Consider the following 19,458-nt stretch of genomic DNA (forward strand, 5'->3'; position numbering starts at 1 on the left):
TTTTTCGGTTACGCTATTCAATATTTCTTTTTAAACTTAACCACGTTAACCAACACTGTCGGATGTACGTTATTCAATACTTAAAATGGTGCTGCCAGATGGTGCTATCGCAGCGCAACCCTAAAGAAAATCAAAACAAAGCGACATTTCGGCAGATGCAGGCAACACTTGCGAGCATTTTTGAGGTAATTCTTATTTCCTAGCGGCAAAAGCTTTTGCAGTTTTCCTTCAACCTTACTCCTGTGCATGCTGTGCGACGCGGAAAATCCGCACAATCAAAAGCGTCTGAAAATTCGATTTAAGTGCCAACTTCTTTAAGGCAAAGTACCAGTGAAAAAGTGCACGCGCTTAGTCCGAAAATCGGTATTTATGTGCATATCAGTGTGTAAAGGTGTGTGCTAAAGTGTCTATGTGTATGTGTGTGTGATGCGGCGCGCTAACAGAAAAATGGCAAGTGTAGTTAGACAACTATGAGAGCTGAATATGTACTCCCTACGAATGTGTATAATTATTGCAATTCGAATGAAATAAGTGATTCAAAGCAAAATAGATTTTCAAATTCGGCAATCGAAGTGAGACGCATCAATTTCATAACAGATAAATCGATCAAAGCGCAAACGTCAGTGTCCCTAAACGAAAGCCCTGGGAAACCGAAAGCCTCGACATTTCACCAACACGGTGCGGGGGTGCTGTTGGGTGTTGGTGCTGTAACAGCAAAAATCATCTGCTGGGGTGAGCAGCAGGAAAAAGCCGCAGCAGCAGCAAGTTTCAGCATCAGCTGTGACGCTTGCAGCAGCAACGACAGAGGCATCAAAAAGCTCTGCGCTGACAAACATAAAATCAAAAGGCAGAACCAAAGTCAACAGCGACGACGACGTAGGAAGACAAACAAACAGCAGAGGCAGCAGCATAATCATATCCATCAACCTCATTATTGTCATCATAAATTACGTTATTGTGTGCGCCGTGAAAGCCTCGCGCTATTCTTAGATTGTTTGCGCGAGTGTCCATCTATTGAGCTTGTGGCCAGTAGCGACGTCAAGGACCACGCCCATAATCGACCTTCGCAGCCGCCGCCCACAGCAGCAGCATCTGCAGCAGGAAAGGAAACCTTATCAGGAGCAGAACGTTTACAGCTGCAAGCGCCGCTGCAGCGCAAATACGCAGCAAACAACGTCGACGGTTGCAATTTCGAATATAAAACCGAAATTTATGCTTTATATCGTCACGTCGAGAGTCGTGGCACGTCGGGTCAAGTGCAACAGCAACAGCAGCTGAGAGTCGGTGAGATCCGATTGCGCCTTAAAATGTTATTCGCCGCTGCCGCTGCCAGCGCCAACAAAGCCGTTCGGGTTGGGACTGCAACAGTGCCGCCACCACTGCCGCTGCCACCGCCGGCATCGCTGCCAGCTGCGCTGCGCCAGGATCATCAGTTGACCATCAACAACTGCTCTAAAACGCAGCCGGGCGAGCGCATTGCAGGTGAGTGCACATACACATGTAGCCAAAGCTTTTACGCTCTCTCGTGCTCTTAGACGCTCGCTCTCACAATCTTATGCTCTGTCACTACCGCTGCGACTAGTGATGATTACCGATATGACGCTCTTGAGTTCGTTGCCGTCGTCTCGTCTCTGTCGACGCACATATTCTGTTTATTTTTATTTGTTTTGGATATTTTCTGTTTTGTTTTTATGTCATTTATTTTTACGATTCAGCATAGGTTTATATATAAAAATATTTATACGTACGTATGTATAAATATCACGGCTATAATGAGTAGCTCTTAACAGTTTGTTGATTCTTACGTAAGAGTCGACGCGACAATTTGTTTGATCAGCCTTCGCCTTGGCCATTAAATCTTTGCCAAATTTAATTTATTAACAACAATTGCATTGCTTCAAATAGCTTTCGGTGTTGAATATGCAGTGTGTCTCATAGTTTGCAGATGGCGCACAAAACTTTCCATTGCGGCGCGTCAGTCGAAGCAATTCGAGAATACGAACAAACAAGCGAAAACGAAACGCCGAAACCCCAGAAATAGTGTTATATACAAAACACGTGCAGGCTCTCTCACACACACACACTCCTATACAAATACCTAACGAAGAGAGACACAGAGGCGACACATAAATATTGCTTAACCCGTAAGCTGCAGCGCTGTGAATTATTGCTGCGCGAACAAAAAAGTTGCTGTAGCACTAAATGTCACATATAAATAATTTCTTATTTATTTATTGATGAGTCAGCAATTTAATTAATATATAACTAACAGAAGCGTATGTAAAAATCTGCCTATACCTATACTCCAAGCCTTTACCTGTCACTTGAAAAATGCGCTCCTGTTCAGTAAGAGCTGGAAGACACACACACACAAAAAAACGTTATCTCGCTCTCTCTCTCTCTTTTTTGTGCTCAATTTTATGCTGGTTTTGTTTTTGTTGCTGCGACAGTCTTCACCAGTTTGCCGGCTGTGCTTTTCTACTGTGATAAAAAGAGGTAGAAAAACATTCTGTGTTCCAGGCATTTAAGGCCAATGGCGAATGGATAACGTTAATCTGCTAGCAAGGGTATGGCATATGTACATATGTGGTATGAATGTATTTATGTGGTATGAATGCATACCAAGATATAATATTTCCAAGTGAAAGGCAAGTAATGAGTGTGGAAACATGTATTTTCAAAGTGTTATCTACTCGTGAGTGTTAATTTATATTGGAAAACTGATAGAAACACAGCTGTTACATACGCTGATAGAAAACAATGTGCTTAGGTAATCCTATACATACATGCATCTATTCTTACGGACAGCTTTCTAAGCTATAATCAATAGGACAAGACCTTGATAAAAATTACACAGGTTTTTCAATTGGCATTTACTGACTAATTCGTTCCATGCGAATTTCTATGGGTTTTAATCAGTTACATATACATACATATACATAGTTAGTATTAGTTGCTATTATCTGGCTATGTCTAGGTCTGGTAGTACTGTATATAGAATCTCATCCAGGCTATGTCATTGAACCTGGGCTCTTATCTCGGTCTGTTGCTATGCAAAAAACAAAAAATTTACAGAAGACATGATTAAGGAATGGCCAATAATTATATTAAATACTAAAATTAATTATATGAGTTTTTAAACTACGTGTTCCATTTCCCTATATCACGTAGTATTATTTAAGTATAGTATTTCAGTACAGATTTTGCAAACTTATACAAAAATTTCCATTTGTCGTTGAACCAATCAAATGTAATACCAAATGCGAAATTCGAGTTCAATTCTGTTGCTAAATTAGAAATACACTTTGTAAAATAGTCTACATAAACTAATCTACTGATATGCTTGTAAACATCTTACATACCTACACAAAATTCAAACATACATTTCCATTTGTTCTAGAACCAATCGAATATCAAATGCGAAATTCGACTTCAATTCTGTTGCTAAATTAGCTGACATACACTTCGGAAAAAAGTCTATATGTACTATGCTGATATGCTTGGGCGGAAACAATATGAATGAATTTCTAAATTGATGTTAAGTTGTGACAGATCTAGTTAATTTTGTTTTGTTTTATTGAGTAGCAGAAATAATTTATTAAAGATGAAAAGTATTGAATTTAAAACAGAGTAAATTTGTAGTTATTCAATTGCTGATGGTGGAAAAATGAATGGCAGCGAACAGTATGTAAGTTAATTCATAAATACAGTTATGCAAAGGCATACATGCTTGGTGCCGTCGAAGAACAGTCATTGGTAGCTTTTGAGAGAGTGTAGGAGCATCGGTGAGCTTCCGTTGGTGAGTGTCGCAGCGTAAGAACGAGAGATAGAGAGGGAGAGAGAGAGAGAACGAGAGAGCGTAAGCGAGAGTTCGGAATTGGAAAGGCAAAGCATAAACTGCGATTAGCGCCGACTGTTGCCGGCCCATCCATCCATATGTATAGCACATACTCTCGGCTCGGCCGTCATTGTAGAAACCCACGTTGTGGCGATCGGACACGCGCTCGCTGCTCGGAGTAAACGAGACTACTCTCAAGAAATTGTAAAGCTTTTGGAATTATTTTTGCACGCTTAATTTGAAAATATGTGTCAAATTTGAATATATTGATATATATTTCAGGTACAGCCCCCTCGATTGCATCTGTTGCACCAGCCAAAGTTGAGCTAATGGAGGCCATGAAGAAATTGGATGCCGATCTGGTGGCGTTGTTCGCCACAGCCGCTGAGCCAAACATGGATCAGTTGAAGCTGAAACAGCAGCAGCAGCCGCACCTCAACAATGTGGAGCAACTGTGGCCGGAGCAGGTACTACCGGAACAGGAGCTGCCATCGAGCCATGTGTCCCAAGATCAGGCGACGCCAGAGCTGTTCAAGCAGGTGAATGCCTTGCAGCTGCACTTGGAAGCATTGACTCTCCAGGCGGAGGGCACCAAACGCATGGAGCTGCTCCAGAGCGAAGTGCGACCCATTTTCACTGTCGAATGCCAGCTGTCTGATGAACTGATTGCCTCAGTGCCGCGTGGTCCCATGTTCCACATCATGCAATTCGAATCGGAGAAATTCCAAAGTCTCACTCAATGCACACGCTTCGGGCAGACGCAGCAGCGACAGATACAGTTGCCCGGAATGGAAAATGATGATAAGGAAATGGGCAGTATTCATTTCACGATCTGGTGGCGCGAACCGGGCACCTGCCTGAACGAGATGCTCGGCATGGGCCAGCTGCCACTGGCCGAACTCTATCAGCAATCGCTGCTGGAGCAATGTAAATGCATTGTTATTCAGCGTCGCGATCTACATCTCGCCAGTCTGTATCTGAAGATCAGCTTGCGTAACGATCAGCAGTTGATGATGTACAAGACCCTGACTAATGAGTCATATGAAAGCAACAACAACAACAACAACAGTAACAGCAACCATGGTGCAGCGGCTGCAGGTGAATATATATGACTAAAGTCGTGTGGGCGCGATCAACAGCAACAAAAACACCAGCTACAACAACAGAAGCAACAAGAACCCCAAGAACTACACCTCTACTGCACCAGCAGCAACAGCAACATCATAATTTTGTTGTTGCTTCTTATACGGCTCTATGTTCAATTGGTTGAAACTATAAAAGCGCTGCCCATCATGTTAAAATCAATAAATATTTTCAGTTTATTTGCAAAAGACAAAAAATCGAACAATTCTCTCGTCTTTTTATGTTTAATTGCCCACCACAAAACATATTCACTTACCTTTTGGCCACACAGCGTACGACAATATTTATTTATATTTATATATAGTCATACATACATATACATACGTTTTACTTTCCTTCATTGTGTGCTTTTTTTTTTTAATGAGAATACAAGTTGCGGCACAGTGGGATGGAAGCTTATGAATTTCGTTATGTTGCCAAGTCGCGCGCCGAATTTTATCAGCAGAGGGCGCTAATAACACGAAAGTGTTATGTAACAGAGCATCAGTTTTCATGTTTAACAGGCAAATGTTATTGGTAGCGATCAAGCTATGTAAAAATGTTGAGCAGCTGTAAATTTTGATATTGGAAAGGTATTTTTTAATAAATAAAGTAGTGTAGCAATTTTTCACATAATTAAAGGAAGCAGTCAAGTAAATTGAGCTCTTTAATATAAAAAATGATTCTTTATGATCAATGTACTTGAATACTTTCTCGCGCTCTGCTCTACTTCCCAATCTTTCGCACAATCGGCAATTCCTGCTTCCAACCGCATTGAGCTTTGAATGGGTTTACGCATGCGATAACAAAGTATTCTGTGCGTGATTCAGTTCAAATACATATACATATACATTTTATATTCTAATATTAAGCGCATGGCAGCTGGGAGTTCAAGGTGCAACGAGTCCAGCTATATAATCTATATGGAGTGCAATCTCGTTGATCTCTACTCCCTCTCATTCTCTCTCTTTCCCTAGGCAAGAACCAGAGCAACAGCGAGCAGGGTAATTCAAGGGGTATTGCGTCGCCTCCATTAGTTGCCAACAACAACAACAGCAAAGCTTCATTGGATATAGTCAATTTCATGGCCGAGACAACCAAAGTGCGTCTGCTGCGTGGCTATATCTTTGCTGGCGAGACGCGTCAATTGTCGGCCACAGATGCCGCTAGCTTCAAGGAGCTAGTGTTGCAGCCCTTCTGGCAAGCCCAGGAGCTCACCATTGAGGTGAATCCCCAAGGCGTCTTCCAGCTGCAGGAACAGTTCGCCGTCATCAACGATGAGAAGTTTCTGCAAAGCGTGGAACGACAGCAGCTGCTGCTGGAACTGCGTCCACTGGGCGGGCAGGTGCGTCTGCCGCTGCATCAGTTCTTTATAGCCTACAGAGATGCCGTCATCACCAATCATCTATGCAAGTGCAAAGTGAGTGCAGAGCTCCATATCTATGCATATCTTCTCTCAGTTTCCCATTTTCCTGCCCTCAGTTACCTGTAATTTCCATTGATGGCTGGACGCCCATTCTCCATGCCGAGTCCCAGCAGCAGCTGGGTGAGCTGAAGGTGCTGCTGGCCATTGGCAGCGAATCGCAAATAGCACTATTGAAGCAGCTGCGTGGCTTCGATGTGGAAAACAATCAACAACAGCAGCCGCTGAGACGCACCACAGATCTGCTGGACATGCTCCAGAGTGCGCTGGGCACCACGTCCGTTGCTGTGCCAAAGGCGGCGCCCGCTGCACCCGCCACTGGGAATCAGTTTAGCTTCAGATTGCAAATTGTCGGCGCTGCTGGGCTGCCGGTTAATCGGGGCTATGGTAAGCGTGGCATAAAGCAGTCGGGGAAGCGACAGACGGGCGGTGGGCGTTTTCCGCCCGACGAGCCGCCTAGCACCTATGTGACCTTCCAGGCGTTGAGCTGTACCGATGCGCAGACCTACAAATCACACGAGGGCCTGGTCTATGGCACGCCCATTGTGCAGCACTCGACGACGCCGCAGTGGCACAGCGAGTTCCAGGTGGAAGTGAGCGCCGATTATCTGAGCAATGTGAGTGGCAATCAATTCAAATAACCGTTTCGGCTCTCTCTGACGATCTGGCAACGCTAGCTTTTAAATTATGAGTTACAATTTATAAAATTAATTTCGCTTTGCAGCCGCAGAAACTGTTTATATTGAAAGTGTGGAAGAAGACAGCGCAAAGCGTGGGCGCAGAGCCGGCGCCTCTCGAGGATGCCATCCTTGGATTCGCTGCCTTGAATCTCAACCAGAGCGGAACAGGCGCCAGCTGGCCCAATGGCTGGCACAACATAGTCGACTTCAACGGTCGTGTAAAGGGCGGTTTGGAAGTGCATGTGCAGCCGCTGACTTCTTGTGGTGATGCCGCCTCAAACGTGGACACTGCCATCGATCAGTTCGAGCAATCTCTGGAGCTGCGTCACCTGCAGCTGGGACAGGCAATCAAGCGCAAGTTCACGGAGCTTCAGGAGATCTCGAATAGATTGCGCACACGACTGGGAGATGTGACCGGCGAGTCGTTGCAATCGCCGCAATACGATGTGGACGCCGCGCTGGACAATTGGCAGAGCGACGAGCTGCAGCAGTTGCACGAGGACGATGAGCTGGTTGCCGACTTTGAGCGAGCATTGCGCACCCCAACGCCGCCACTTGACACAGAGGACGCCAACACCAGCAGCACACCCACCGCACAAAATACAGCCGATGCTGGCAAGGATTAGCCCAGGCTGAGGCTCAAATTGCACCCAAGGCACACAACTTTTGTCGACGCACTTTTATCTCACGTTCTCTTGCTCTCTCGATGTCCACGAATCAGGCTCAAGCATAGTTATATTACCATTATTAGATAACCTCCACTATCTATATACACATACATACTTATATATATATACAATTATATAAAACCTAGTTATATATTCCCATGTGCTGTACTTAAATTGGCAAACCATTTGCCGCGATTCACCTTTGCAAAGGCTGTCAACTAGCAAGAAATCAAAGGCGTTCACCTGGCGATCGCCATACTGAAATTCATTTTGTCCACGAATTAAGGCAAAAAAAAAAAAAAATAATAATAATCGAAGAATATAAAAACAATTTTTAAATATTGTTTTTGGTGTAGCGCTCCTACTAAGGAGCAGCTGTCAGATATTAATGCGTTAACCCTTTTGGCATCAATTGCCACATAATTATGTATTAGTTATGGAACTGTGTTAATCACCGTATTTAGTCATTATTACTTAATACAAATGAAATGCTATGCAACATTCAAAACCCCGTTTTTTCTTTGGGACTTCAAAACAATATGAACGAGAGTTCATGAGGGTCTTTCCACAGCTAACTTAACATTTATACTAAAGTTGGAGATCGTTTAACTCATTCATTCACTGATCTGCCTCAATATAAATTCTGCTCCAAGTTATATATAAATGTCAAGTACATCTATTTAAAACGCAATTACAGATCCCTTATCTAATCTCTTTATATTACATTTATTTCATCATAAGAGCTTGGCTGATAAATAGCTAAATTATATCTTATAGACAAATGCAAAATTTCCAATAGATATGACGAAAGTAAAAAATGATTGATTAATCATTTGTTGACAACTAAGTGAAAGCTATTTAAAACGCAATTACAAGTTCAATAATGTCTAACCTAACTTATCATTAAAGTCTATTTCATCATATAGCTAATTCATATCTTACATTCAGGCAAAAACAAAATTTCCTATAAATATGACGAAAGCGGCAAATTATTGTTTATTACTCATTTGTTGACGTCTAAGTGAATCATCACAAATCTAATATATATACATAAATATATATATATATATATATGAACTGCTTCTATCACCTGATGTACTCTTTTATATATTTTAATTTTATTTCTCTGCCTTCCATTTCAAGTAACAAAAATACGTTTCGAGTCGGTTTTAAATACATATTGAAAAATATTTTTAATATAAAAACGGTTACATTCTTAGCCTAGATCTAATGTGTGTATGTGTGTGTTGTTTTTATGCATTTTTATTTCGGGTATAGCTGCAACTGCATACCGAACTTTTCAGTTTTCACTTTTCTTCACTCTTCTATGCTAGAAAATAAGAGGACAAATTATAATGATTGATATACATGTGTTTCTTTCTACACGATTCAGCTATAATATGTCTATATGAATATATATATATATATGTGTATACATATACGTATATATGTAAAGTCCAAGTTCTTTGAATGTTTTTGCTTTTGAATATATATATTTTTTTGGCGAATGATGATTGTATAGTTGTCTAAACTCTGAAAGAGCGACAAATCTTTTGCAAGGATATTGAATAAACTTTAGATCGCTCTCCTGTTTCTTTTGAGTTTAGTTCGTGTTGATGAAGCTATTGTTTTCCTTATATAAAAACTGTATAAAATTGATGTGTATATAGAAAAATCAGTTTGAATCCCTTTGCCTAGCCGTTAGCTTGTTGCTTACAAATAACATAGTTATCTTATGTACTCTACTATCATTAGATGTATTTTATGGACATAATGTGCTATAGATTATTTGTTTCTTTGTGTTGCGTTATGTTATGAGGGCTGGAATACGTTTGGCTGGTTGTTGACACTGTTTCTTCACTCAAAATGGAACGTCTGTCGGTAAATGGTTATGATGTGCATATTGTTGTTGATTAAAACGTCGTGTTTATGTTATTTATAGTGTCTTTCAGTCAATGACCACGCGGGTGAGGAGTATTCCGCGCTTGCTCAGCCAAAGGCTATAAATAAAGGAGGACAAATTATTGTTTGGTATTACTCATACTTATTTGTACAAAATTGATTTAAATAATTTACCCGAAGCCAGCGCCCAGGAGCAATGAGAGCACATTAGTGACCAGCAATGAGTACAATATTTCGCGGGAGAACAACGAGTTGGCGCCCAGACGCTTTAAGCGTATAGAGTAACCCGAGCTCTTCTTCTTCTCATCATCATCATCGCCATTGGAGCGCTCAAATTTCCAATCTCTGCAGCAGCAGCGTATAAGAAATAAATAAAAGGCATTGAAAAACAATAAAATAATGCGAAACAACAATGTCGCTTACTTCGGTGGCTGTTCATCGGTGCCGCGATTCCAGTTCTGCAACCAATCGCCATTATCGGTGTTTTGTTTGTCGCCATTCTGTTTCGGTTGATGCATATATAATTAGTTCAAGCTCCAAAGTGACAAGGTCAAGTTAATCTTTATCTTCTTGACTCACCTTAGTCCAATAATTGATATACACATTTCGCAGCTCGTCGTCCGGGCACAGCTCCGATTGTGGACTGTTTGGCGGACTCTTGGGGCTGTCGTGGGGCGTGTCGCGACGCGAACTGGCCAGAGACACGACGCGACTGGACTGATTTGATTCGCGCTGCGCCTCGCGCAGCAAACGTAAATATTCCTCCCCACTGGCAAATGGTAGAGGTGTAATTCTGTCGGGACTCTTAATGCCAGCCATGGCAGCTGTTGCGCTCAATTCGATCCAAGATTCTGCAAACAAAGGACAGTCAAAGTTATTTATGAAGATGATAATGAATTGATAATCAGAATTGATTAAGCATCATAATTTATTTCTGCATATGCATGCATTTAGCAGGATTTTGCTTTAATATGACTGTTCAACCGTGTGTTAATTCAAATATTAACAGAAGAATTATTAGCAGTTCAGTCTCTGCTATTAACAGCGCACATTATTTTCAAGCAGCTGCGTATTGATGGAATTGGCTGACGCATCGTATGATAGATTTTATGTGTACAACAGAATGCCGCAGCCGGCAGACCGGCTGCTGATTCTCTTTTCCTTAGCTTGTTTTGTCTCTACATTTAATTTCATAGCAGAGTCCGGCACTTCATGTTTGCTCTCTCTCTCCTTATATGGCGGCATTCACTGGTTTAGCTTGCTTTCGCTTTTTAGTTCAAAAAGTAACAGAGCCCGCCAAATTGCGCTCTCTTCCGTTGCTAGAGTTAACAGCATTCACTTCTTTAGCTTGTTTTGGCTTTTTATTTAGCTTGACTTTGTTATGCTAAAGTTTAACCGCGCGTGGGCAGATGTCGTGGCCCCATTTATTTTGTCTGCTTATCGTCTGTTTTTGGCGTTTAATGCCAGTGCGCTGTACGTTAACAGAGCTGTTAATTTTAACAGCGTAAACAAAACTACCAAAAACAGCCGCCTCCACTGCCTTTGTTTGTTTTTGTGCAAGGTATATATCTCTTTCTGTATGTGTGGGTTTATGTGTACGAGCGTGCGCCCCCATTGATAACGCAAACAAAACACAATTTCCGTTTCAGTGTATTACCCATGCATGTTTTTTGTTGTGTCTACTGGCTATCAACAAAAATTTCGTTTTCAACTAAAACAGACGACGAACGATGATGATTGCAATTAGAGCAGCGTGCAAATTACATGATACTGTGTGACAGTACTAGTTGCTGATAATCGACATAACTGTTCTACGGTTGTCAATCAATTACGCCCTGGTCTGAAAAAAAAATCGCTTCTACACTCACGTGGCAGACCAATCATCTCGATGCACGACCTGTCGAAACTATACTAAATATTCGCAGACAGACTTTCACAATATTGCGAAAAACAAAATACCCGAAAACTAACAGGTAATTTCGTCTTCGTCTGCGTCTTAGTCTTCTACAGGTAAATAAAAATCCAAACAATAACAAAGCTGACCCATAAACAGGTTCTACGGCGAAATGGTAAAGCCAGTAACAGCAATAAGGGTAGCAAAACAAAACAAACATGGCTTGCTGACTCACAGCACGTAGGCAAAGTGCCCGACGACGGCTCTCTTCTTGCAGTCTCTATCTCTTTCGCTTTAAAAGTGCATGTGTATGCGTGTGTGCATGATGCGCAGCTGTTAAACCCTGATCCGAGGCTGTCGAGCGTACAGCCCAATGAACCGCCTTTTGTTGACTGCTTATAGGTATTGGCGCACAGATTCGCTTACTTTTATCACATACACACAAGCATTTGTGTCCGTAAATAAGCTACATACAAATATACATCATATATGCATATGTATAAAACACACTCACACGTTTTTGATAATGAACCCCAAGCGACGCGTCGCTGTGAAAATAGGCTAGGCTAAAGTCGCAATTTCTGGACTTTGCGAAAAACAACAAGAACAAATGCCAAATCAAAGGCAAATGCCCTCCGACAATTGCTTTTAAACGAAATTTCGCAGACAAACAACCATACACACAGAAAAAGCCGCGTGACGTCAATTTGCCAAAATAAGATAAATATAAAATACAACTGTAAATATAAAGTGCATATTGTACACCTATTTACATACATATGCATGTATATATGAATGGGGCGCTAATTCCGTTGCTTCCATATACCACTTCTTCTTTGTCTGCTTTCTGTTCGAGGCGAAGTTGCGAGTCTTTGTTGTTGTCATCGCCTGACAGGCGGCTGCTGCGCTGCGCAAGCAAGAGATATGTACGTGTGGCCACACACTTGCACATACAAACGTAAGCAAAACAAAACAAGACTGACAATAACAAACTGGAGCCTTGAAATAGTATATGGGCTAGTGCAATGGAGATGTGGTTACAGTTATACCAACTTATACACACACACTACCATAGAGAAACATACTGACATGAATACATACAGACACATAAACAAATCAAAAGCAACATCTATTTTTAACTGAACACAAACAATAATAATAACAACACGTCATACTAGAAGCACTGCATTGTTATTATTATTATTATTGACGAATACCAGCACACACACTCACACACATTTGCACATTCTTTGATGTGTATGCGTGTGAGTGTGTCTGCAAGTGTGTGATCGCAAACTTACCACCCAGCAAATCTTCTGTCGATTTTGGTGTCGTAGACATTTTGTTTTTCTCTTTGTTTGGTATTTATAGTATGCTACGTTCGTTTAGCAGTTGAAATTCTCTGGTTGTTGTTTTCTATTTGTACTAAACACGTCGTCAAAAGATAACGTGTTTGTTATTGTTGCGGCGTACAAATAAATTTATGCAGATTAAACTAAACTTTTTGCCAGAGCGGCCCTTGTATTGCACTTATGTGTGTGTGAGTGGGTCTGCGTATTATATGTGTCGTGTATCTTGTTAGTGTATGCGAGAGAATATGCGTTTTATTTTTTACAGTTCCTGTTCCGTCTGCACTGTTGCTTGTTTGTGCTTTTAGCTAAATTTAACGGCTATCGTCTGTTCTATGTATTATTGTTTAATTTATAATATGCTCTTTCTTTTAATTTAAGTATAATACACAATTTTTCTTTTACGCACGCTGCAAAAACCTAATGCGTAGTTCAGCTAAAGCTGCTGGATGCAGCGAAAACACAAACTGCTCGTCGAAAACCACGAAGATGACTGCCCACAAGCACAACAATAATATGCGACAAGGCAAAAACAGAAACGAAATGCGAGGAAGAATACCGAACTTAATACGGCGTTGCCAGACAGTTAAGAGTGTAGCCCTGTTATTTATTTTGCGCGCACAAACAAACTTTAATTACCGCGTTTTCAAAAACAAATCAAATGTTTCTAAATCACTTTTAGCCACGTTTCTTACAAAATAAAAATTGTTGCCCTGCACAATTTCACTTGGTGAAATGTACAAGTCCTTCTGCGGATCGTATTGAGCGCGTCCCAGCAGCTTTAGAAACTCGTGTCGTTCTCGCAAGCGAAACTCTCGGGAGGCAAGAAGCTCAGGACATTGAATAATCTGCGCATGACTTAATCCCATATCGTTGTGCACATAGCTAAAGCGCTCGACAAGATCATCTGGAGCTGAAAAAGTCATCAAATTAGTTAATATATATGGGACCACCTATAAAGGCTTCACTTACGGATCATCATCAGACGTGGCGAATGGACAACTAACGTTTGCAGCTCCTTGTTACTGAAGCCCATTTCTTCACGTAGTGTGAACACGGATTTACGTATATGTTCCATGTTGAAGGTTATCAAACGCGGTTCTTTGGTGGCTAGCAAGCGTAGATCATGGCCGCTCAGGTGAAACTCTTTTTGGAAATAACCCAAACGTCGATCAATACGTTTGGTGGAGTACATTAACCAATATGGGTTTTTGGTGAATATCCGCTGAAGTGCCTCAATTGAGAAACGTTTACTCTTCATGTAGTCAACACGCGTTTGCAAATCATCTAGATCCTCCTTGAATATCAGTGGATTTTTAGTAATCATTTTACCAAAGTCATCCGGCGATATTCCTTGGTCTGCCAGAAATGTTAAGTAGGGCTTCACATTTTCCTCAAAGTCCAGCTTCAGAACGAACTGACCCAAGCCTTTGCGCCGCTCAATGCTGTGCAGATTGACGCCCAGACTAAGCAGCTGTTGCAATGTTTTCGAGTTGTTCACATGTGCAGCTAGATTAAAGGTGGGCACGTGCGCCTCCCGGATGCCAAAGTCGAGTGCAACGGCGTTGTTTTGTTTCTCATTTGGTTCGGCAAGCGTCTTTTCTGTTGGCTCATGATGCTGTGCCACATCTGATTGTTCCGGTGGTACGATAAAATCACTTTGCACTCTTTTAAGTGCACGTATATATCGTATTTGTTCACCAATTGGATAACATTTTGTTGTTTTCGAAATTCTTGCTATATTACGTATCCAAGTGCAAAGCATGGCAACAGCTGATAGAGCTGCCAGAAGTTTCAGTTCCAAACATAAAAGACAAAGCAGTGTTGAAAAATTCGCACAATTATTGTATCAGAAATATCGATACTATCGCTTGGCGGACCTACTCTAATCAGACATTCCGATCGTGTGTGTTTCTTTTGTATTCTAACAAATTAGTTCAATAACAGAATAGAATTTAGCACATAGAATTAAAATTTTTGCATAGCAGAAATTATAGTTATTGAATAAATAATTTGTTAAGGACCGTAATAATGGATAAGTTACGTCGAGTTCTTAGCGGCGATGACCGCACACCGGAGGAAGAAAGTAGCATCATCACCCAGGTGAAACCATACTAATTCATTTGTCAACTATTTATAACTAACTGAATTAATTTGCCTATGATTATGCGTCATACGAATTTCTGCTCTACCACCGCTGGGACCAACATGTGTTTGAATTGCATTCCATTGACGACGATCAATGACCGATCTGTGACTCAACCGCCTTATCATGAATGGATTTATTATTCAACTACAAACAGATTAATGATATGTCAACATTAAGCTGGAGCACTCGCATCAAAGCGTTTTGTGTATGTTTCGTTTTGGGCATACTATTATCATTTCTCGGTTCCATTGCCTTGTTTCTGCATCGTGGCATTGTCGTCTTCGCTGTATTCTATACACTGGGCAATATCATCTCGATGGCCAGGTAAGTGGCTCAATGAAATTTCGCATTTGCTGGCTAATTACTGTGCATATATGCATATATAATATATTTGCTTTGCTGCAGCACGTGCTTCCTCATGGGGCCCCTCAAGCAGATCAAGAAAATGTTTGCCGAAACCCGACTGATAGCCACCAGCATCGTCATCGTATCACTTGTCATGACATTCGTCTCAGCTATTGTGGTAGATTATTATGATTTATTTTTGAGTTATTTGTTTTCAAACATCTTTATTGATTTGAAATTGTTGTCTTTATTTTTTTTTAGTTAAAAAAGGCCGGACTCACGCTTATATTCATAATCATTCAATCCCTGGCCATGACCTGGTATTCCCTCTCTTATATACCCTATGCTCGAGACGCAGTTCGTAGCACCGTATCGGCATGCTTTGAGGTTTAGTCTAGTATTTTGTACAGTACTTTACAATTATATATAACTTTATATATAGTATGTATTTCTTTGAAAAACAATATAATTTGTATTATTATTAATATGATTTACTTATACAGCTCTTAAATGGGCAATGTTACAAAAAATGTATTAATCTAGTTTTAGAGATAGATTTCTTGTTTTCTCTTCATTCATTCGGTTGTTTGCTTATTAACAAATTTAATATCAATTATACATACATATACACAATATAAATTTAATTTAATCAGTACAGTTTGCATAAATTGTATGTACACACAAATATTTTTCAAGAATTTTCTTTTGCTGTTCATTACTCCGTATTTTTTGCTTTACTCATCTTTACTTTATTCATTTTTGGTTTTACTAAAATGGCCTCATTTGATTTTCTTCTCTTTCACCGGCGACAAATTACCTAGAAAAACAAAGGGAAGAAACGCAAAAGAAATAGAAAATGATAATTGAGAAGGGAAAGTGAATTGTAAAGTTTTAAACAATTTTAATTTTAATGTCGTAGTGCGCTGTGCCAGGTCCATCAAAGGATTTAAGTCGTGGCACACGAAGAATGCAATTCCACGGAGAGTAAAAGAAAAGTCGAAATGAGAGTGAGATGAGTTGTAGTTGCAGCTTACACAGAGAGCAGAGAACCAAATGCATCAAAACAGCATATATAACATTCAAAACAAAGGAGAGTGCAAAGGTGCGCTATTTAAAGTGTAGGCTGAACTTACCTTTCGTAGGCGTGCCCTGAGGGCTGTCTCCGGTTCGTTTACTAAGAGCTGACGTCGACTGCGCCTGTGCCTGAGACTTCTTCAGTTGTCGTTGCTGTGGGGAGCAGAAATTTGTGTCGATTATAATGAATATAATATTTATTGCATTTGCTTATATTGCACTCACCTGCCAGACGACAGCCACGTAGACGAACGACACCGATATTAGCACCTGCACGGTCAGCCAAATCACAATGTTGATGGCTTGCGTGCGCTCAAACAACTCCTTGCCATTCTTAATACAGAGAATGGCCTCGGAAACCATAATGGCGCCGTAAACCCAACACTGGGTGCCGACGCGTTTGCAGCGCGTGTCGGTCACGTACACATAGTATTGCCTGAATATATATGCAAAAAGATGCGATTCAATTAACATATTGTAATTACATAGCAATAACTGAATTTACACACCTCACGGAGGGAGCCACAAAGAGTCCAATAAATATCAATCGTCCAATGACAATGAAATGATCTGGCGGCATCTCAAAGATGTGCTTCAAGAAGAACGTATTCAGTTCGGTGACCTGCCAGAAGATGACCAACTGCATCACGGCAGCGAAGCGCATTGCTGTCGACTTGGGATCCAACCAGCGGATGGCCGACCAGCTCTCCGGCGTAAATTGTAGCATGGCACGCTTTATTTTGCCCGTAGTCGTTGATATATCCTTGATGCTGGCCCATTTGTATTCGCGCATCTCGAGTATTTGGCAGATCTTGAGACCGACCCAAATGCCAAGGCCATTGCATATGATCACGTCCAGGATGAGCGCATCCCACCAGCATTCAATGAAGTTGGGCAGCAGATGGGCAAATGTGATCTCTGTTATCTCCCACATCACCGAGATGGCCCACAGTATGCCCATGTGACGTATAAGTATGGCCTTGAAGGCCCAGCCCAGAAAGTGGCCCCAGGCAAACACATCCAAATGTCCCTTGACACGTTCCCAGCTAACGTCCGAGCAATTGACACCATATTCCTGAAAGAAACTATAGTGTTAGTATAGTGTCTCAGCTGCTTAAAGCGGCCTCACTACTCACCTTCTCCATGTCGATGTGAAAATTCTTCAGCTTTGGATCGAGCCAATAGAATATACTTCGTATTGTTGGATAGTTTTGGAACATGAGAAACTGCAGCATGAGCAGGTACAGCACGGAACAGCCAAACAGGATGCGCCATACCGCTGGATGGGGGCGTGTAAACGGCCCATTGGGGAATGCGATAACCGAAACAATTAGAAAGAAGAACACAATGCACATCAGGCCCGACCAAATATTATCATCTAGGTTCTCCTCGTTTCTAGAAGTGTAATTAAAATGTGTTTAGCTTAATGGGTTGTAGCTTATATCAGTTTTGTAATTATTTCCATTTTCAGTGGCCCTAATCAGTTCCAGACTTTGACTATTTAATGTTATATTATATTTTGTATTGGGCTAAGTGACCTTTTGTTTGAAATTGAAATTGATTTGGCGCCTATTGTTGATAAAAACGAAATTTGTTACGGAGCCATGGGGAGGAGCAACGACAACACGACACATTTGGCAACGCATGTTCTACTCTGTTAAATTTCGATCTTTTCGAAGTTAGAGATGCGCACTTGAGTCAAGGTCTTGCACGAGAAGCACGAAAAATAGGTGATAAGAACTATTGAAAGACCCATTACAGCGACCTGAACTCTTTGAAATTTATGAATAATTCATATGATAACTAACTAACTTTAGAATTGGTATTAACTTGAAGTTTTGGATTTCCCGTACATACTTTTCAGACTAATATTGGAATTCATCCTTTATCAGAATGAGTTCGTGTTCACTCTTAACAACTGTTCCCACTGTTGGGCGTCTCACGAGTTCATCTCTACATTTTAATCACTAAAAGCTTTCTGTTTTGTAAATTTCGAAAGTGCTTAAATAGTCAACCAAGGTTGACGGGCGCATGTCACCAGGCGCAACAATTGCTTTTTGACGACCCGTTGACCAAGTTAATGCGCCAAATGCTGCTGATGCTTAGTCGCGCACAGCGTGGCTGACGAAAATAGAAAGATCGATAAATGTGCACGACGAACGGACGGACGCACTAATCTCCGTTGGCTGAGCTGCACTTACCTGACGAAGGCGAAATACATGACCGCCAGCACCGACACGGCCAGCAATGTGATGGTGTGGGGCTTGTAAAAGAAATCCAACGAAATGTCATCCACGGGACGTTCGTTGACAATGACAAAAGTCTGGGCGATTTCCTCCTTTCGCATTTTGCCATTGTCGTTGCGTTTGGTGGGCGTGGCAGGTGCACTGGCCGCGCCAGATATGTATTTTGTGGATGCAGCAGCTTTGTCGCCACCGGAGCTGCTCCGCTCCTCACCCTGTTGCCCATCGCCGGCGGCTGGAGCGCCGTGTGCGCTGGAACGTTTTACCATGTCTCTGCTACAGCAATACTTCAACAATCAGTTTAGACTACGACTCTGATGGCGTGATAATGGCGATAATGTTGTTATGTTAGCACGCGGACGGAGCAAAGGGTTGCGCAACATTCGCTCCACAGTTTATAGGATGCTCCGTTGTCCGAGTCGATTGAGTTATAGCGCTCCGGTAGCCAGCAGCGATGCTTAATGCTTATAGCAACTGTTTAATACAATTGTTAAATGTTTTATCTTATGATTTTAGCGTTGATGTTGCCCTGTTGTTAATTAATAAGCATGCTGCGCGGCGCTTAGAAGAGCACGAGAGCAAAGAAACCTAATCTGACACTTGCCGGGCAGCAACTACATGCTCTGATTTGTTGTGCCGTCACAAACAGCGTTGCCATATGTGGCAGCGTTGCCATGTGACTGGTTTGCCATACGTCAACTATGCAGCTTACCTATAAATAGACCTTTCTTGATATACAAAATATATAAGTATGTATTTAATTTGTGTTGG

At 41.4% G+C, this 19,458-nt stretch overlaps 5 protein-coding genes across 12 annotated transcripts; 2 read left to right on the forward strand and 3 right to left on the reverse strand.

The window, feature by feature from the left end:
• The first annotated feature begins 26 nt into the window (after window positions 1-26).
• LOC108650840 (uncharacterized) lies at window positions 27-8,239 on the forward strand. Of its 6 annotated transcripts, none has more exons than XM_018100140.3 (5): window positions 192-1,482; window positions 4,121-4,936; window positions 5,938-6,380; window positions 6,443-7,000; window positions 7,108-8,239. In XM_018100140.3, the coding sequence occupies exons 1-5, from the start codon at window positions 471-473 to the stop codon at window positions 7,687-7,689; spliced, it is 3,411 nt and encodes a 1,136-aa protein (XP_017955629.1). In that variant the 5' UTR covers window positions 192-470; the 3' UTR covers window positions 7,690-8,239. The 6 variants fall into 6 exon arrangements, with proteins under 6 accessions (XP_017955632.1, XP_017955629.1, XP_089115406.1 ...); XM_018100142.3 differs by lacking the exon at window positions 192-1,482 and adding an exon at window positions 3,372-3,688; XM_018100141.3 differs by lacking the exon at window positions 192-1,482 and adding an exon at window positions 3,702-4,042.
• A 979-nt stretch (window positions 8,240-9,218) lies between these two features.
• Window positions 9,219-13,414, reverse strand: BNIP3 (BCL2 interacting protein 3). 3 transcript variants are annotated; one of them, XM_018100171.3, is made up of 5 exons: window positions 13,286-13,414; window positions 10,213-10,484; window positions 10,057-10,133; window positions 9,808-9,978; window positions 9,219-9,731 (listed from the first exon to the last, which is right to left on the reverse strand). In XM_018100171.3, the coding sequence occupies exons 2-5, from the start codon at window positions 10,450-10,452 to the stop codon at window positions 9,680-9,682; spliced, it is 540 nt and encodes a 179-aa protein (XP_017955660.1). In that variant the 5' UTR covers window positions 10,453-10,484; window positions 13,286-13,414; the 3' UTR covers window positions 9,219-9,679. The 3 variants fall into 3 exon arrangements, with proteins under 3 accessions (XP_017955660.1, XP_017955658.1, XP_017955659.1); XM_018100169.3 differs by having other exon boundaries at window positions 12,829-13,362; XM_018100170.2 differs by lacking the exon at window positions 13,286-13,414 and adding an exon at window positions 11,502-11,532.
• On the reverse strand, window positions 12,931-14,641 carry mTerf3 (mitochondrial transcription termination factor 3). Its single transcript, XM_018100158.3, has 2 exons — window positions 13,849-14,641; window positions 12,931-13,789 (listed from the first exon to the last, which is right to left on the reverse strand). Exons 1-2 carry the CDS (start codon window positions 14,639-14,641, stop codon window positions 13,512-13,514), a joined length of 1,071 nt encoding a protein of 356 aa, XP_017955647.1. The 3' UTR covers window positions 12,931-13,511.
• Window positions 14,642-14,772: 131 nt separating this feature from the next.
• On the forward strand, window positions 14,773-15,855 carry LOC108650858 (vesicle transport protein SFT2A). The gene is made up of 4 exons (XM_018100175.3): window positions 14,773-14,979; window positions 15,180-15,349; window positions 15,431-15,548; window positions 15,632-15,855. The coding sequence occupies exons 1-4, from the start codon at window positions 14,908-14,910 to the stop codon at window positions 15,761-15,763; spliced, it is 492 nt and encodes a 163-aa protein (XP_017955664.1). The 5' UTR covers window positions 14,773-14,907; the 3' UTR covers window positions 15,764-15,855.
• Window positions 15,856-15,940: 85 nt separating this feature from the next.
• On the reverse strand, window positions 15,941-19,342 carry Pss (phosphatidylserine synthase 1 homolog l(3)77CDf). Its single transcript, XM_018100147.3, has 6 exons — window positions 18,646-19,342; window positions 17,581-17,839; window positions 16,954-17,519; window positions 16,670-16,880; window positions 16,504-16,597; window positions 15,941-16,187 (listed from the first exon to the last, which is right to left on the reverse strand). The coding sequence occupies exons 1-6, from the start codon at window positions 18,954-18,956 to the stop codon at window positions 16,150-16,152; spliced, it is 1,479 nt and encodes a 492-aa protein (XP_017955636.1). The 5' UTR covers window positions 18,957-19,342; the 3' UTR covers window positions 15,941-16,149.
• Window positions 19,343-19,458: the final 116 nt, after the last annotated feature.

This window comes from Drosophila navojoa, chromosome 4, assembly GCF_054131105.1.
Source record: "Drosophila navojoa isolate 15081-1374.11 chromosome 4, UAZ_NAV_1.0, whole genome shotgun sequence".
NCBI classification, from domain to species: domain Eukaryota; kingdom Metazoa; phylum Arthropoda; class Insecta; order Diptera; family Drosophilidae; genus Drosophila; species Drosophila navojoa.

Excerpts from the sequence above, each read along its gene's own strand:
- LOC108650858 (XM_018100175.3), top strand. The coding sequence starts at position 14,908 with ATGGATAAGTTACGTCGAGTTCTTAGCGGCGATGACCGCACACCGGAG. Across the intron at positions 14,980-15,179 it reads AAAGTAGCATCATCACCCAG|ATTAATGATATGTCAACATT; the intron begins GTGAAACCATAC and ends AACTACAAACAG. Across the intron at positions 15,350-15,430 it reads AATATCATCTCGATGGCCAG|CACGTGCTTCCTCATGGGGC; the intron begins GTAAGTGGCTCA and ends GCTTTGCTGCAG.
- LOC108650840 (XM_018100140.3), top strand. The coding sequence starts at position 471 with ATGAGAGCTGAATATGTACTCCCTACGAATGTGTATAATTATTGCAAT. Across the intron at positions 1,483-4,120 it reads GCCGGGCGAGCGCATTGCAG|GTACAGCCCCCTCGATTGCA; the intron begins GTGAGTGCACAT and ends TATATATTTCAG. Across the intron at positions 6,381-6,442 it reads ATCATCTATGCAAGTGCAAA|TTACCTGTAATTTCCATTGA; the intron begins GTGAGTGCAGAG and ends TCCTGCCCTCAG.
- Pss (XM_018100147.3), bottom strand. The coding sequence starts at position 18,956 with ATGGTAAAACGTTCCAGCGCACACGGCGCTCCAGCCGCCGGCGATGGG. Across the intron at positions 17,840-18,645 it reads ATGTATTTCGCCTTCGTCAG|AAACGAGGAGAACCTAGATG; the intron begins GTAAGTGCAGCT and ends TTACACTTCTAG. Across the intron at positions 17,520-17,580 it reads TTCACATCGACATGGAGAAG|GAATATGGTGTCAATTGCTC; the intron begins GTGAGTAGTGAG and ends AGTTTCTTTCAG.
- BNIP3 (XM_018100169.3), bottom strand. The coding sequence starts at position 12,868 with ATGTCTACGACACCAAAATCGACAGAAGATTTGCTGGGTG. Across the intron at positions 10,134-10,212 it reads ATATCAATTATTGGACTAAG|AATGGCGACAAACAAAACAC; the intron begins GTGAGTCAAGAA and ends CAACCGAAACAG. Across the intron at positions 9,979-10,056 it reads ACCGATGAACAGCCACCGAA|AGATTGGAAATTTGAGCGCT; the intron begins GTAAGCGACATT and ends CTGCTGCTGCAG.
- mTerf3 (XM_018100158.3), bottom strand. The coding sequence starts at position 14,641 with ATGCTTTGCACTTGGATACGTAATATAGCAAGAATTTCGAAAACAACA. Across the intron at positions 13,790-13,848 it reads GCCACGTCTGATGATGATCC|CTCCAGATGATCTTGTCGAG; the intron begins GTAAGTGAAGCC and ends TGACTTTTTCAG.